The sequence below is a fragment of the Hypoxylon fragiforme genome, assembly GCF_022984875.1.
Source record: "Hypoxylon fragiforme strain CBS 206.31 chromosome Unknown GGS25scaffold_7, whole genome shotgun sequence".
Classification (NCBI taxonomy): domain Eukaryota; kingdom Fungi; phylum Ascomycota; class Sordariomycetes; order Xylariales; family Hypoxylaceae; genus Hypoxylon; species Hypoxylon fragiforme.
The window spans coordinates 568,629-584,386 of NW_026054762.1; the positions used below are offsets into that span (position 1 = coordinate 568,629).

At 46.7% G+C, this 15,758-nt stretch overlaps 5 protein-coding genes across 5 annotated transcripts; 3 read left to right on the forward strand and 2 right to left on the reverse strand.

Moving 5' to 3' along the window:
• Window positions 1-716: 716 nt before the first annotated feature.
• Window positions 717-2,366, reverse strand: GGS25DRAFT_523462 (putative O-methyltransferase; the record flags this gene model as incomplete). Its single annotated transcript, XM_049264423.1, has 5 exons — window positions 717-1,047; window positions 1,098-1,305; window positions 1,371-1,741; window positions 1,800-1,926; window positions 1,985-2,366. 5 exons carry the CDS (start codon window positions 2,364-2,366, stop codon window positions 717-719), a joined length of 1,419 nt encoding a protein of 472 aa, XP_049114450.1.
• Window positions 2,367-5,414: 3,048 nt separating this feature from the next.
• Window positions 5,415-7,845, forward strand: GGS25DRAFT_498071 (MATE efflux family protein). The gene is made up of 2 exons (XM_049261667.1): window positions 5,415-6,409; window positions 6,518-7,845. The coding sequence occupies exons 1-2, from the start codon at window positions 6,100-6,102 to the stop codon at window positions 7,762-7,764; spliced, it is 1,557 nt and encodes a 518-aa protein (XP_049114451.1). The 5' UTR covers window positions 5,415-6,099; the 3' UTR covers window positions 7,765-7,845.
• A 184-nt stretch (window positions 7,846-8,029) lies between these two features.
• Window positions 8,030-9,069, reverse strand: GGS25DRAFT_356665 (marvel domain-containing protein). Its single transcript, XM_049258094.1, has 2 exons — window positions 8,575-9,069; window positions 8,030-8,489 (listed from the first exon to the last, which is right to left on the reverse strand). The coding sequence occupies exons 1-2, from the start codon at window positions 8,875-8,877 to the stop codon at window positions 8,295-8,297; spliced, it is 498 nt and encodes a 165-aa protein (XP_049114452.1). The 5' UTR covers window positions 8,878-9,069; the 3' UTR covers window positions 8,030-8,294.
• A 1,614-nt stretch (window positions 9,070-10,683) lies between these two features.
• GGS25DRAFT_498079 (uncharacterized protein) lies at window positions 10,684-12,452 on the forward strand. Its single transcript, XM_049261668.1, has 3 exons — window positions 10,684-11,561; window positions 11,616-11,810; window positions 11,865-12,452. The coding sequence occupies exons 1-3, from the start codon at window positions 11,144-11,146 to the stop codon at window positions 12,011-12,013; spliced, it is 762 nt and encodes a 253-aa protein (XP_049114453.1). The 5' UTR covers window positions 10,684-11,143; the 3' UTR covers window positions 12,014-12,452.
• Window positions 12,453-13,854: 1,402 nt separating this feature from the next.
• On the forward strand, window positions 13,855-15,625 carry GGS25DRAFT_356745 (uncharacterized protein). Its single transcript, XM_049258095.1, has 2 exons — window positions 13,855-13,917; window positions 13,968-15,625. The coding sequence occupies exon 2, from the start codon at window positions 14,385-14,387 to the stop codon at window positions 15,186-15,188; it is 804 nt and encodes a 267-aa protein (XP_049114454.1). The 5' UTR covers window positions 13,855-13,917; window positions 13,968-14,384; the 3' UTR covers window positions 15,189-15,625.
• The last annotated feature ends 133 nt before the right edge of the window (window positions 15,626-15,758 follow it).

Consider the following 15,758-nt stretch of genomic DNA (forward strand, 5'->3'; position numbering starts at 1 on the left):
TATTTCTATTACTCGTTTCTCTTTTATTTATTTCTATTTTCATTTCTATTTTCATTCTCAGGTTCAGTTTCACTTCTTCCACACCTACTACTAGTAGTACGTACCTACCTGCATACGTCAAATATATTCATACACATGAATACACATTAATCTCGCCTTGCGCCTTTTGCCTCCCGTACTGCAACTGCACTTCCAAGGGGCTTCACCATTGGCGGCATCGGAACTATAAAGAATAAAACCCCAAGTACGACCTCACCTTCACAGCCTACATGCGTTCCCAAACAAAATTGTCCGTGGCATGATATCAATCTGACTAGGAAATGGTCAACATGATTCGGCATCTAATTATAGCTCAACAAGTCCAGCTAGGCCGTGTAACGCTACCTGCACGAACGCATCTGTAAGCAAGACATGATGGCGTCCCCCTCATCCAATTTCTTGACATCTACCCGAATCTACCAGCCTTTCTTTATCTTTCTTATGCTTGAGTTGTATCGTGAAATGCGGCCCAACAAGGCAGTGCAACACTTGAGACATCGAACAGGTGGAGCGGTGAGTATGGCAGTGTCACACTTCCATCTACCTCTTATGTAGGTAAATATTACTAGGTACTCGAGCAATCAGGAGAGTCGATTTAGGATCAAACAGACTGACCTTGGGTGCCACCTACTTATGGATGCCGCCTAGTCTTCAATCCCTCCAAGTAGGTATCATTATCATGTCTTGCGACACTCCATGATGCCCAAAATACTGCGGCAGTCCCATAATTTAACCATCTCTAGTCCTGCCTGTTCAAACAGTTTTCGGAATTCCGACGGGGTACGCTCTCTACCGTTCATCAGAGACATCATGGCTATGTCGAGGGCAAACCCGTGATGAGAGTGAACACCGTAATTCGCCAATAGGGGTTTAGGTGCTGCCTCAATATAAGGGTCTCCTATAGTTTCAATCAAAGTGATATCGGCAACCAACAGCCGCGAATTCGGACCCATAGCCTCGGCGGTATTTAGGAGGATTTTCACGGAATCCTCATCATTCCAGTCATGTCTGCTTGGCGTTAGTCATAGCTTCTATATAAGGACCACTCGAGGACGTACAAGACATGTCGCATCCAGTAAATATCAGCTTCCTTGATAGGATTTGGCTTGAAGAAGTCATGTTCTAAGAGTTGTACCCGTCTTGAAGCCAAAGCTTCGGGAAACTCCTCTTGCCACATCGAGATTCCCTGTTCGATTGCTGTAACTTGGTCTTGTACGACGAAGCGTAGCTCTGGGTATAGTTGAGCTAGTTGAAGGTCAAAACTACCTATACGTGGTTGTGTCAGTAAACTGCCAACGCGTGGCCTTTTCAGCTTTTGAGAGGCGACTTACCCACACCGCCACCAACATCGACAACCAAGGCATCTCCCAGTTCTCCCCAAGGGAAGTCATATAGGTGAGGACTTCCTAAACTCTTACTATTGCCCGCTAAGTACATATTGTACGTAATAGCGTCATGCCTTGGGACCAACTCTTCATCCGACGATGTGTTATCTACGGGCTTGTAGGACCCTCTCGCCGCACCGGGACTTGCTTTTTCCCCAGCCCGTGAACGGGGAACTTTCTCGTTCATCCAGTCAAACCAGGTAGCTTCGGTTCCCATGGCTAACGGCCATGCTGCGAGTTGAGGCTCGTGGCTTGGTCCTCGAATAGGGTCATTTAGCGCCTCCGGTAGTGCAGACGAAGCTGCGTAACCCATCGAACTATCGATCGATAATTCATCAGCATAATGTTGATTAATAGACAGCTGCGTCTACCTACCTGCATATAGCCTGTGCTCGTAATCTCTCGTCATCGGCTAGGGCTTGGGAGATCCTGTTATTCGCGTATCTACCTGGCGCAGTTTCGCGGAAGATGTGCTGCGTTGTCAGGACTCGCAAGATGCGGACTTATATGTGTCAGTGATAAGTGGACGAAATGAAGCCGAGTTAAGGGCCATATCTCACCGAGCTTGCTTTGCTCAAGCCCTGACTTCTTCGCGAGTTCCTCGATAGGAACGCCATCTACTCCGCCTTTAGCTAACAAGGAAGCGATGTCGTGTTCGACGGCGATGTGGAGTGCTCGAACTTCAAAGTATAACTCGGCGAAATCCACGAGCCGTAGATGAGGCTCGGCCACAAGCTCCTCAATTGAGCCCAGCGCCGCAATGATCGTTCGCTGTGCATTATATGCCTTTCGACCGGGTATGGCAAAGCTAGTCTCCGAGGCTGGTACCGCATCCGGAGCCGGATTCTCCCACGATGATATCAGCGATTCCGATGCGTCCTGGATAAGTTGAACCACTTGTCGAAGGGCAGTAGCCCGTGATGATACATCTTCGAAAGACATTATGAGTGTCTCTTGCAGTTTGAGTGAATATTACGGTTCGTTCGATTTACAACCAATGCCTAGTGTTTACTGAACGTTTCTCGGTTTTATGTCCTTCTATTAAAAAATGGACACATGAACATACTACTCTAACACAAGCCACGGCATCAGCCTTCATATATTTGATCTACCATGACAGTAGTACTATTTGATCTGCCGGTCAAGATGCGAGAGGCTGCGTTGCGAACATGCCTCGGGTACATGATCCGGCATCAAAATCAGGGTCACCACATTGGAAGGTTACTTTACTTTATTCCTGCGCCCTCTTCAAAAAGGCTATCCCGTCTCCCCGTGAGATAACGGGGTGCGGAGAAACCCTGTTGTTGCTACCAGTATTACTACTATAAGGAGGTCGCACACTTTTGCCTATTCAGCAACAATGTATGCTTACGACCGGGGGTGTAACGTCTTATCAGACTGTTCCTCCAAGCCACACCTTGTATGTAGGAATTCGGCATTGGATTGTGATGGATGGTAGCAAGCTTCTTTACTCTCCTCATATAACATCAGGCTATGTATCTGACGATGACTGAGCTGAGGCTGTTGAGTTCTGGAATGACCCTTGACATTGTACCAGCAATGCGTATCGCTATTACGGATTATATAATATCTCGCTATACGTGAGTAGGTACGTTGGTTTTGATATACTACTCGTCGGCTAAGCTGCCAAGCGCTTGCTTCCTTTTTTATAGGAATTATTCTAGCAATAATTTGTTAAGTACCCAATCTACCTGTCGAGTATGGCATGAAGCAAGAGTTATGGATACCGCTTTACAGTATGGAAAATGCCAATTCGTACCAAGGTAAGCACTATACTGAATCTACTCCACACATTGGATATCACAAAGCTCGTCTTGAACAAGAACTACCTGGGGAGGTCCTAAATATAACCAAACATTGCGTTATGGTTGATCACATTCGTTCTCGATGTCCCCCTTCCGAAGGACATACACTCTTCTCGTGATCTTAGACCTAGCTATGAGCACTACCGGCGTCTACGGTTGTACCTTTATCAAGGGAGGATGGGGGGCCGGCCCGTCAATTATAACGAGAACGCCGTATCTCCTAAATCGTGATTTATCACTCTTCGTGTCACGAGGCGAGACCTAGAAGACGCAGAACAGCATAGCTGCTGCGCGGGGACTCTAACCTCTCCCCGAAGAGTATGGAGGCTACATACATGTAGCAGTATTGCTCCAGCTCGCCCCCAGGGAGGCCCTTGGCACTCCGAGCTGACTTCGATTAATCATGCGAAGGTAGACGGCGTCGTCGTAGACTTGAATGTCTCCTTTCATGAGTTTAGTTGAACCATTTGGGACCAAGCACTGCATGAAATTGGTCCAAAAGGGGTTGGGGTCGGGGTTTGATGAATGAGAACACATCACCCTTGAGTAGGATGACAAGTCAGTCTGCTCCTCTCTTGATACACAGCCCCTATTTGGACGACATGGCGAAGTATCCGAGAGTCGCTTCTGAAATACCAAAAAATTACTATATATCGCTATATAAATATAGATTGCTTACCTAGTATTTGTCTAGTATATTTGAGAACGACTGGTAGGTGCGCATTACCTTTTTGGTCAGCAGGAGGTCACAATGGAGCGACCTGGACCGCTTGGGCCAGAGTACTCGTCGATTACATTTGAAACCGCCCCCAATGGGGAACGAGAGGAGAATATCACCACATGTTTCCCTTCATAGTGCCAAGAATGCATATCTCCCGCGGCCGAGTTACGCATTGAACAGCCGTGACTCTCACGTGCCGCCATCGTTCAGCTCGCCGGCCCTGGAGGCCGCAGGGTTGTATGTACAATACATAGCAACATGAGGCCATTCCTACGCCTGGACCTTCTTCATTGAACGTTATTAAGTCGAAAAAATATGTGCAGTCAAGTTGACAGACTTGGTTAGCAGTCTGGACCCATAGTAAATTGCATTTTATATACTCATTCGAGCCTAGTTTCCTCTCTAAGAGCCGGCGCTTGCGGTTTCTTGGATGCGATCCCCTACTCCAGTCCATGGGGCGACTAGTGCAATCAACCTCAATCGTTTAGAATAACGTTTAACGTAAGCTAAGCTGTGTATTCTTGCTTTGAATAGGTACCTATACCGTGAAAATTTTTGAGGTTTATGTTATTGGATTAGTTATTATATACATTACCTAACCTAGGTACAGGAGGTCGAGCCGAGCTCAAGACCCGAGATCCTGTCAAGGTCTAGGTACGACGTATGTACATAAAGACGGTCTGAAGAAAGAATACAAGAACTAACTAACTACTACCTATTGCTTCTATATATTCTTAACTTGGCATATACACGTATTGGAGATAGCCCCCATAAGGCTCTACTATTTAGGCGAATACCTAGCATATAGTTCTAGCCGGGCCCATACTACAACATTGAACATGTCAACTATTTCAACTTCGATGGTTTTTAGGTAGCGTAGCCAATGAAGGGGAAGGGGGGAAATACAGTGTGATATCGCTGCGTAATTATTTTTACATTTTTTTTTCTCTATAACATTGAACTTATAATACCCATTACACACATCATACCTAGGGTACGGTGTATGTAATGTATAAACCCCTTCTATTAAGTTCTTTCTTGTCTTTCGATAAGCAGCATGCACATCCTATGGTACCTGCTATTGGGTAAAAGTCCATGCTGCAAAGTCGCAGCACCCAATGCCCATCCATTATGCATGCAATGGCATCCCATTACTTAATAATATCCAATTGGCTTTAGATAGGTAGGTACTGTAAAGTAAGTAAGTAAGGTAAAGCACCCGCATTCGCGGGAGACATGTGTATGTATGTATGTATGTATGTACCTATGGACAAATCCAATCCGGCCTTTGAGCGAGCGAGCGAACGGGGGCTCCGCATTATTATAGCATGTGCGTTTTGCTTGCCCCATCCCCATGCCAAGGACCAGGACACCGACTTACAACAGCTTTTCGTCATATCTTGGCGCCCGAACCGATTGGCGAATCGACTGTAAATTTTTTAGTTTTTTAGTTTTTTTCTTTCCTTTTTTTCTATCTATCTCCCTTTTTGGTTTCCGTTTTGCCATTGGGGGCCTTCCTCGCTTTCCCACTTTGCGTCTGACATCTACATACTACATACCTACAGTATCTAGCAACGGCATTGGCTAGCTGTTCTACTTTCTACTACATACCTAGTACCTAACCTAGTGAATATCTCTAGCTTATCAACGCACTCGCCCTTAATGCACCTCCACAGAAACTACTGTAGGTATTGAGGATTCTATACCCGTTCCATTCCAACGAAGTGGGCTCGCGGTTGGTTATCTATCTCCCCTGGGATTTGCATGCCAAAAAAAATATGTATGTGTGTATGTATGTAGATGAGGTGAGATAGGTGAGAGATAACAGGATTCGATCTAGGCACTTTTATACAGGGCGGCATTGGGTAGAGGAAGAAAAAAAAAAGGTGAAGAAATGTGTGTTAAGGAGTTAGTAACCTGATGTATAATGCCCGTTGGAGATAGAGCGGGATGCTACTAGGTAGGCAAGTAAAGTCGGTAAGTAGTAGGTAGGTATAACACTCCTTAAAACATGTAGACAACCAATATCCTCCTCACCTCCTATTTCCTGGTTTGCTCGAGTTTTTATACCATTCCAAACTGTCGGATCCCTTAAAATCAACCCCCCCCCCCCCCCCCCCCCCTCACAATGGCGGACGACCACTCGTCAACGACCCTGACCCCCGTGTCTCCAAACCCCTCCAACTACGCCGCCGACGAAACGACCGCCCTCCTCCCCAAGCCCCCTTCCTCGTCTTCTTCTTCGACCAATGCGGAGAGCAGTAGTAGCCAAGCAGTCCCCGAATACCGACAATGGCTCTCCGAAATATGGCTCCTGACCAAGACCTCGATCCCCGTGATAATGGCTTACACGTTGCAAAACAGCCTGCAGACCATTTCCGTCCTGATCGTGGGCCGGCTCTCCCCCGAGGCGTTGGCGACGGCTGCGTTTAGCTATAGTGAGTAACCTGCCTACTACTTAGCATCTTGAATGTGTAGCCTAGATGTGACAGTCTCGAAGTAAGAAGAAAATGGCCACTGACCTGAGATTCCCTCCCCGCACACAGTGTTCGCACAGGCCTCCGGCTGGCTAATCGCCATGGGCGGCACCACCGCGCTCGACACGCTCGCCTCAACAAGCTTCACCGGTTCAACCGACAAGCACGACCTCGGCGTACTTCTGCAGCGAGGGATAATCGTGCTGTCGGCCTTCTACGCCGTCGTAGCCGTGATATGGGGGTTTTCCGAGCCCCTGTTCCGCGCGCTGGGGCAAGAAGAGTTCATCTGCGTGGAAGGTAGCAAGTTCCTGCACATCCTGATCCCGGGCGGGCTGGGGTACGTGTGGTTCGAGTCGATGAAGAAGTACCTGCAGGCGCAGGAGATCTACCGCCCAGGCACCTACGTCCTGCTCATCACGTCGCCGCTCAACGCCCTGCTCAACTACCTCTTCATCTATCGATTCGGTTTGGGCCTCCACGGCGCCCCGCTCGCTACGGGCATCTCGTACTGGATCTCCTTCCTCCTGCTCGTCGCCTACGCGACCTTCGTCCGCGGCCACGAGTGCTGGGGTGGCCTCGCCCCCCGACGCGCCCTCACCAACGTATGGCCGTTTGCTCGCCTTGCCTTTTTGGGCGTCATCCACGTCGGCACGGAGTGGTGGGCCTTCGAGATCGTCGCGCTCGCTGCCGGCAGGCTGGGCACCATCACGCTGGCCGCGCAGTCCGTCATCATGACCGCCGACCAGGTTATCAACACGGTTCCCTTCGGTCTCGGGGTCGCTGCGTCAGCGCGCATAGGCAATCTTCTCGGCGCACAGAAACCCAAAGAGGCGCGGCGTGCGGCCCACAGTGCGGCGATTCTGTCAACCATTTTAGGCACTATCATCCTGACTATTCTGATGAGCACCAAAAATGTCTTCGGCAGGATATTCAACGACGACGACCGTGTGGTCCAGCTGGTCGCCGATGTGATGCCACTGGTAGCGCTATTCCAGATCGCGGATGGGTGGAACGGAAGTTGCGGCGGTGTGCTGAGAGGTATGGGTAGGCAATGGGTCGGTGCTCTCGTAAACCTGCTGAGTTACTATGGCGGTGCGTTGCCGGCGGGGATTTACCTGGCTTTTCATGGATGGGGTCTCCAGGGGCTGTGGATCGGTCAGTGTGTCGCCTTATATCTGGTTGGGATTCTCGAATGGGTGATTGTTAGTTGGAGCAACTACGATAAAGAAGTTTCCAGGGCGTTGGATAGACTTGAATCCGATGAGGGGATTAGCACGCTGGGAACAGGGGAAATCACTGCTCGAGGGGAAGTATAAGTAAAGATGAAAAAGGGGTTTGTCATGTGGGAGGGAGTAGAGAAAAAGCGTCGTCTGTATCACAACTTGAGTCCCGGATGGGGGCCGACTTTAAAAGTTCATATTATTGATACCCTATTGGTATCTCGTGTATCTAAATACTCGACTAACCCAGACAAAAAATGATCATTTCCTTGTGTAATTTAAAACACACCCTCATACAGTTGCAGTTGGTGTCGGATCCCGTATTCCAAGCGTAAACCACCAAGACCACGCCGTCAAAAACGTACATAATATGGATTCGATAACTCTTTCCAATCCGTCTCAGGGAGAGATGGGGGAAGAGAAAGAGCTTGCGGCACCAGCGCAAGAGATTAATTACTCTGGGGATCTTCCCAGAGAAAAGCTTAACCTTGACGCCTATTCCCCCCTTCCCCTTATTTCACACGTACAGCCTCCAGCTGCAACACACATTACTTTCTTGTCGAGTCATAAACACATCACCCTTTCGTTTACCATGATAAATGATGGTCGTCGATCCGATCAACACCCTACACGCCGATCTGGGACATGTTAGGACCGCGAACGGAACCGCCACCGCGTCGAAACTCTTTCATGACGAAGAACAAACTGGCGGCAAAGGTTCCAAAGAGGAACCAGAGAAACACGGTGCTAGCTTGGATCTCGCGGCAGCGTTTTTCATCGTTGTTGGAACCGAAAACGATGTAGTCGCTTGTTTTGCGCCCCTACGCACAGGCAACAGCGTTAGAAATAGTATTCATTCAGATACCTGGTTAGGTAACCGAGGGAAGAGATAGCGGAGCAACGTACCAAATTAGAGCAATTCACGGCTTGCAACTTTGCGGCGAGAACAATGGCGCCGATAAAAGTAAATAAGGTAGCAGCACTGTCGAGTGCCAGCGCAGCGATAGGGATCGAAAGGGAAGAGACGAAATGCGACACCAGACCATAGATGACGGCGAGCCAGGATAGCACACACACAAACATGATGAAGTTCACGGCGGATTCGGCGCCATTGATGTTGCTAGCGATGACATTGCCGATGAGTGCGGTAGTGAGCAGGACGAGAAGTAGCTGCACTAGTCGCAGGATAGATCTGATCATGGTCTCCATGTTGATGATAGTTATCGCTAAATCGCAATGTAGGTGTAGTTTATTTTCGAGTTGTCCAGTGTGTAAAGGTGGAGCTTATAAGCTTTATGTAGTAGTTATACGCGACAAAGGTCGTGGACGAAAGCGTCGATAAAGCGTGGCGTCGGGATCGGAAAGGGCGGCGCAAATTTATGACCTCGATGATATTCTCGAAGGATTTTCTCGTTCAATGTATTGTCGGACAACACAATGAATAGAGACTGATAGGTATGTAGTACCGAGTATGGGATTTATGGATTTATGGATTTATGGATTTATGAATTAGGTAGGTAATAGATAGTAGGTACCAGGTTTTAAGGGTACATACAAGTATGTGTTGGTGAGGACGAAAGTGTCAAGTGCTGGTATGAATGAGTTGGTATTGTTTGTTTCGGGGATAAGTGTTGGTATGATTGGGCGAGAAGAGATTTATGGTTTATGGGGTGTTAATGTCGATCAGATGATGCGCATCAAGCTTCTTTGCTATGTCGCTATGTCGATATTTCCCTATTATCGATATATCAATGACCTGGCGATCGGCAGTTGCGGGATAGCGGGATAGCACTTTCTGGCACCTTTTCCTATATTTGGCGAACTATGACCTCATCAGATCTTGTAAAAGTAGCAGTGACGCAGAAAATACATGTACATGTATATGTCGCTGGCGCAATTCAATGTTCATTCGTTTTTGCTTTTACATAAAATAAATCAAAAGGAAAAACAATTGTTATGTTTATGTTATATTCAAGAGTATTTATTTCTAATTATCTCTTGTTATCTCTTGTTTTCAATGTTTCGCATGTGATCTCTTATTATATTGTCGCCTTGATTTCTGCAACTTTCTTTGCGGTCTCAAGGTTCCAAATCAAACAAGGGCACCTACATAACAAGGTATTTGTACCTGCTTACGCAGAAAATACCCAGAAAATACCCTTGTACTCGCAGAACTCGGTGCTAGGTCGTTGGCCGGACACTTAGCCAATAGCCAATCAGATCATACCCCTCTCCCTGTATCCCATCCCACCCCGGGCCATAGCTTCAGAATGATCGTTATTGATAAGTCCCCGCATTGAGAATGATTGGACCCTTATGTTTAACAACTTGACCCAGCAACCGCCAGGGCCCTGCAGAAACCTCATCTCCCACAACACAACAGCCAGTGGACCCGACAAGTCTTATGCTACATGCTACATGCAACTAAGATATCTATACATAGCAAATATTGCGTCTTTGCGTTTTTGTCTTTGCGCCTTGCCGTCTCCCCTTAGCGTTCCAAGATTCGGTGGACATATGCATCTCTTGGAAGAATAACGAGTACGAAGTATCCAACAACAACCAACCTAAAAGAGCACTTTTACTGCAACAACACACCGTCGCAGTCTTTATATTCTGGCTATATATGTATACATCATACACATAGTATATAGTGAGATCAAGAGTAATCTGTCTAAACAACCAACTTTTATATTCTAGCCTCTGAGAATCATAAACGTGTCTTCACAATAAGCTACTGTATTATGCAAGCTACACTAGAACAGTAATGATAATGCTATTCATATATGAGTATATCACTAGAGCTTATTATGAAGGAGTCAACACCTTGACTACCTACCTAGATAATCAGACTTCGCAGTTCTAAGGTTATGTTGTAGTTACAGAGTATATCGATACCTATCTGTATCAATGTCGGCATCGGAATCGGATGATCCAACGGTGCCGGACGGGGTTAAACTATCGATGAATCTCATTGGACTACAAAAGGTGGATCTTTTAGGTAACTAGGTACTTGGGACACCTAGCCCAGCAGGGCAGTTGCATCACTATGCATGTGTGTGTTACCGAATTGATCAATTTAAGCTCATGATAATTTTTTTTCTCCGTCGGAGCTGTTAAGCTAAGCTTACCTTGTATTATCGTCGTGTCATCGTGATCAGTTCTCCGAAGAGAATAATACGATATTATCCTACTTACCACACTGATTGATAACTGGCAATCGTTAGGGAAACACGTGTGTTAATGCCCTAGTTTAAGATCCAATCGGATTTTACCAGCTGTGGACAGCGGAGTGCTTCACGGCGCAACCGGAAATAGCTCTATCTAACTCCCCGAACCTTCTCGACCGAAATCATCCGTCTTGTCAGCACTCTCAGCATTCTATAGAAAAATTTCGAATTATCCGCCGCATTAGCTACCCCGAAACTCACCATAAATTTCTGTCTGTTAGGTGCTCACGACGAAAACTGACGAGATGTCACAAATTTACCCCTCCATATTTCAGCGGATCGTCGGATCGTCAGGAACCCGAGTATTACGGCAGGCGGCACCGAAGGTAGAAAGAGCAGTATGGAAGCGAACATTTTTGTCCAGTTCACAGCTGTCTAAAGTCACACGACCAACAACCACCAACTCCATATCTAAGCTGCTCAAATTACCGCTACGTTCAACACGACGACCGTTTTCCAAGACCTCTCGATTACGGGACGCAAAACCTACCCCAAAAGACTCAAAGGGTCCCACGAAAGAAGAACCAACAGGAATTTCGGCAAGGCTCAAAAAGCTCTCTAGGGAATATGGCTGGGCCTCCTTGGGAGTTTACCTAGCGCTAACTGTACTGGACTTTCCGTTCTGTTTCTTACTCGTGCGATCACTAGGAACGGACAGGATTGGTTAGTACTGGCTGTCACACCCTGTCAATGAAGACACTCGCTGACAGAGTCTAGGCGAATTCGAACATTTTGTGGTTTCCAATGTCAAGAAGGTGATACCCGAATCGGTGCGAGAGTGGTGGCACGAGTACCGTAAAGCCCTAAAAGATGCCGAGAAGGAAAATCTTGGCAACGACGAGATTAGCGAACATGTCGAGATGGCTGGCTGGGGCGTCGAGGAGGCTGAGAGAAGACATAGTGCCGAAGCCAGTAAGTTTTGCCAAATTTATATGAGTGAAGACGGCTAACGGATTACACTACTAGGTCTCGGTACTCAGTTGGCTCTAGCCTATGCTGTGCACAAGAGTTTCATTTTCCTGCGAGTTCCTTTGACTGCCGCTATCACTCCTAAGGTAGTCAAGGTCCTTAGATCATGGGGCTGGAATATTGGGAAGCGACAAGCCAAGCGGTAATCAAGCATGTCTTCTTGAAAATTATTGAAGGACGCGAATGAGAATTTACTCCAAGTTTTCTCAAGACTTCGGAAGGTCATTGCATATTCAACTTGCGCTTAAGCATCTGCATAAGTGCCTACTTACCTAGGTAAGCTTGTATATTAAGAGAGGTTGTACCGTCGTACGATTTATCAGAAAAGAAAACCAATAGACGCACTCCACATAGAACATACCTAGTACCTAATTGACAGCAATACTCAGTTTGAAAATTCCAAATTCCCGTAAATATTCATCTAATATTCAGAGGTATTGCGAAAAGGACGTGTGATGACAACGACGACAAACATAATTATGACCGCTGCCGATTGAGATCACGGCAAAGCCGACAACTACTGCAATTGGCCTTCGTTATTGTGGCACGGCGAACATCCAGGAGTAAGACACGTGCATTATGATGGAGAAAAAAGTTAGTTCAAAGTTTATCGGTCTTCATTTCTTTCTAGTACCTATTTATCTAGGTCGATATTATTTCCATGATATTTACATAAGCTCATAATCTGTAAAATCAAGGGTATTCCTGTATATCGTGTCAGGGGCTGAATAATAGGGCCCAATAGAGTTATAGCCAAGGTCCTAACCTAGGTCAAATATTGGCCGATCACTATTGCGAATTCTTTCCTACTCCAAATCAGGTACCAAGATGGGCATGAAAAGAAAGGGGATTAGTCTGGCTAGAGCTACTAGAGAACGATTGATGTCCCAATTGAAGTTTTGTTGTTCTTACAACACAACCCCTCCGATCACAAGTATACCTCCAAGGACTTCATCTCAACTAGGTGCCTGGGTAGTAGTTGAGATGATTATAATAAGCATTGAAACGCTTGAATATCCCATCCATGAGCTTACCTAACATTTATGTAGGGACGTGTTGGTAAGTGCAAAATCAGGGTCTGTATGCCAGTGTATGGAGAACGCGTGGGGAACAAAGTTCAACGGATCTCTGTTAGCATGACGTTGGGATGCGGTGGTAACCCGCTTTCACATATCTCCTCCGCCATGTGCTCCATAACTGCACTGAAGTGGTACGATTCTTACGGCAGCGACAGTTCATGGCGTCTCTGGGTCAATGGTGTCCAATTACGAGAGTGAACATCTCGGGATACTAGAAGCCATCCAGACTCCCAAGCAGCGCCTTCGCGACGGTCTATCCCCAATTAGTACCTATCTTAGAGTCGACAATGGTATCATGTTCAAAGATGCCGTCCCTCGTCAACCACCCCCTAGATGGTTCAAGCCACTAACGAGACGGATATTTTCCCCCTCAGCCGATTGGACTATTACGCCATATCGACAGCAGACCCCGAAATCCCGAGGCTGACTCGACATCTCATTGGAGCCCATACATCATCCACCTCATATAGAGTTAAGCGATTCTTTAAGACTGACACGTTGTGACAAGGACCACGCCTGCGGGAATGGCAAATACCTTAGTAAAAGCCCACATTCTAGACCGTTGAGACACGTGAGATCGAGCCCAGGGGATCGGGAGCCATGGGTAGGTCCCCAATGAATGAAAAGTTTAAATTTTAGTCTTGGTCACAATAGTGTAGAACGACGGTGCGGTACCTGGGTCCTGGGTAGGTAGGCACCAGTCTAGGTACGCAAGTAGGTGCCTTCTAAGGTGCGTCTTTGGTTATTTGATGCCCCCTTTGCTATAGCTTATGCGGTATACATTTACAACTCTCTGGTATATAGCTGCTTAGAAATGTAAGATGATAGTTAGAAGTTGGTAAAGTATATTCATAACAGCGATGTAACCTTAGACAAGCGTACGAAACTATCATATACTCCTCGGCCAAGTCATATCCGTCCTCGAAGAGATAGATCTCTTCACGACGTCGGCGAATACGAAATGTATACATGTAGGTAATGGCAAATGATTTCAGGTGGCTAGGGGCGCTAACGGGGTTAGTTCATAGGAGTTTGTCTTGACCCTTTATTCTACCAACTGTTAGCCAAACTTAACTTTGGACGTTGATTGTCTTGCGAGGCGTTAAGGTCTCGTTTTTTTATACTGCCTCAAGTGCTTAGCAAACAACTCCTTTCCTTTGGCTCACTGTAGCAAACGTTGTTACCCCTGTCGAAGATCGGAGTTACCTAACAACTAAGTTTTCCCCTTTTTTCGACTAACTACTGGGCACCTACCCATCGTAGGTTTGCTTGCTTTCTCTATAAATACTCAGGTAGCCTCCTCTAAGTAATAAACTTATGCATCTCATATATACTCTCGATATTACACTTACGTACTCACTTCAGATATTATTTGGCGATTCGATACTTGCAGAATCCCATCATCCATCAACCCTTCACATCCCCCCCCAAAAAATCAATGGACACCCGTCATAAACGTCTATCTGTCGAGTGGGTTCTCGAAAGTTTTAGCGAGACACCTGCCGATTCAACAAACATGACGTTGCCCAATACCAAGCCTCTGAAAAGCCACGAGGCCGATCCAGAAAATCAAACATTGTCATCGCAGACTGAGAACAGCCCTGCAATGGACTTCGCATCACCTACCCAAACGCCCGAAGAACCCCAACCACTACGGTTGGAAGCTCTCGACAAAGGCAGCTTGATAGCATCACTTCAGAAGACTGTCCGAGCACTACGGCTACAGCAACCACGACCCAAACTCGAGGTTATTGTACCTAAAGATGCCAAGTATACCAACGGTTCAGAAGCGCTAGACATGGTCAGAAAATGCCCCGAGGCTCTCAACAATGACATCATCCGAGGAGCTCTTGACCGAACTCTCGACTCTATATGGATGAAGATTTACGCGGCGCCATCATCGTATGTCATGACACGGGACGAGTTCTCCATATTCAACTTCTTCCGCCACAGGGACGCGGAGTTGGGACGAGCCGAGCTGGCGATGGAGGCCACACGGCGATACTGGGATAACCTGGACGTACCCCCCGAGAACGCAAGCACATACGTAAACCTCCCGGAGTACGATACACGAAGGGTCCCAACGTACCTTACAGAGTACAATGTATATTACACATCATATGAAGGAGAGAACGGTCCGGTGCCGGAGATCCTGGTGCAGTACACAAATCCTAATCATGCCGGTCCGACGGAAGACCCGCAATACCCTACTGAAGAGTTTCGACGACACAGCATATCGTAAGATCGGTATATACCTTAGTGTATATAACAAGAGTTTCGGGGATGGATACTCTACACGGTTCAACCTGATTGGTTCAGCTGTTCTTTTTTCTTTTCTTTCCTTTTGAATCGAGCAGGTTATACCCCAAGCGTTATTATGGTTATGGTGGCGAGGATTCCGATTTGTTTCGGGAGCGGGATTTCGAGAAAGAAGGGGGTTAGGAGATGGGAGTAATCATGGTTATTTATGAATAACCTTGAAGATGCTCAGACTGTATTATATTGGCAGAGGAAGAACATGACTACCTAGGAGGTAGATAAATTGTATAAATTGTGTGATAAAAGAATGCTGCCTCCTTTACATTTCTCAGCTTTGTGGAGTATTAATTACCACGTGAATCTTGGACATGCCTACCTAACATTCGCTTGAGTAGTCAGTACGGAATGTGATGATGAAATTATGGTTGAGGAGTGAGTTTGATGGCGGCGGGATAGTCTTGAGGTAACCTAGGTAACCCCTGCGAGCGATTACTTAAGCCACTGATTACCTAATCCCCTCTATCTCATCGCATCTACTGTACTGTAGACTGTA

Excerpts from the sequence above, each read along its gene's own strand:
- GGS25DRAFT_356665 (XM_049258094.1), bottom strand. The coding sequence starts at position 8,877 with ATGGAGACCATGATCAGATCTATCCTGCGACTAGTGCAGCTACTTCTC. Across the intron at positions 8,490-8,574 it reads CCGTGAATTGCTCTAATTTG|GGGCGCAAAACAAGCGACTA; the intron begins GTACGTTGCTCC and ends GCCTGTGCGTAG.
- GGS25DRAFT_498071 (XM_049261667.1), top strand. The coding sequence starts at position 6,100 with ATGGCGGACGACCACTCGTCAACGACCCTGACCCCCGTGTCTCCAAAC. Across the intron at positions 6,410-6,517 it reads GACGGCTGCGTTTAGCTATA|TGTTCGCACAGGCCTCCGGC; the intron begins GTGAGTAACCTG and ends CCCCGCACACAG.
- GGS25DRAFT_356745 (XM_049258095.1), top strand. The coding sequence starts at position 14,385 with ATGGACACCCGTCATAAACGTCTATCTGTCGAGTGGGTTCTCGAAAGT.
- GGS25DRAFT_498079 (XM_049261668.1), top strand. The coding sequence starts at position 11,144 with ATGTCACAAATTTACCCCTCCATATTTCAGCGGATCGTCGGATCGTCA. Across the intron at positions 11,562-11,615 it reads ACTAGGAACGGACAGGATTG|GCGAATTCGAACATTTTGTG; the intron begins GTTAGTACTGGC and ends GACAGAGTCTAG. Across the intron at positions 11,811-11,864 it reads AAGACATAGTGCCGAAGCCA|GTCTCGGTACTCAGTTGGCT; the intron begins GTAAGTTTTGCC and ends TTACACTACTAG.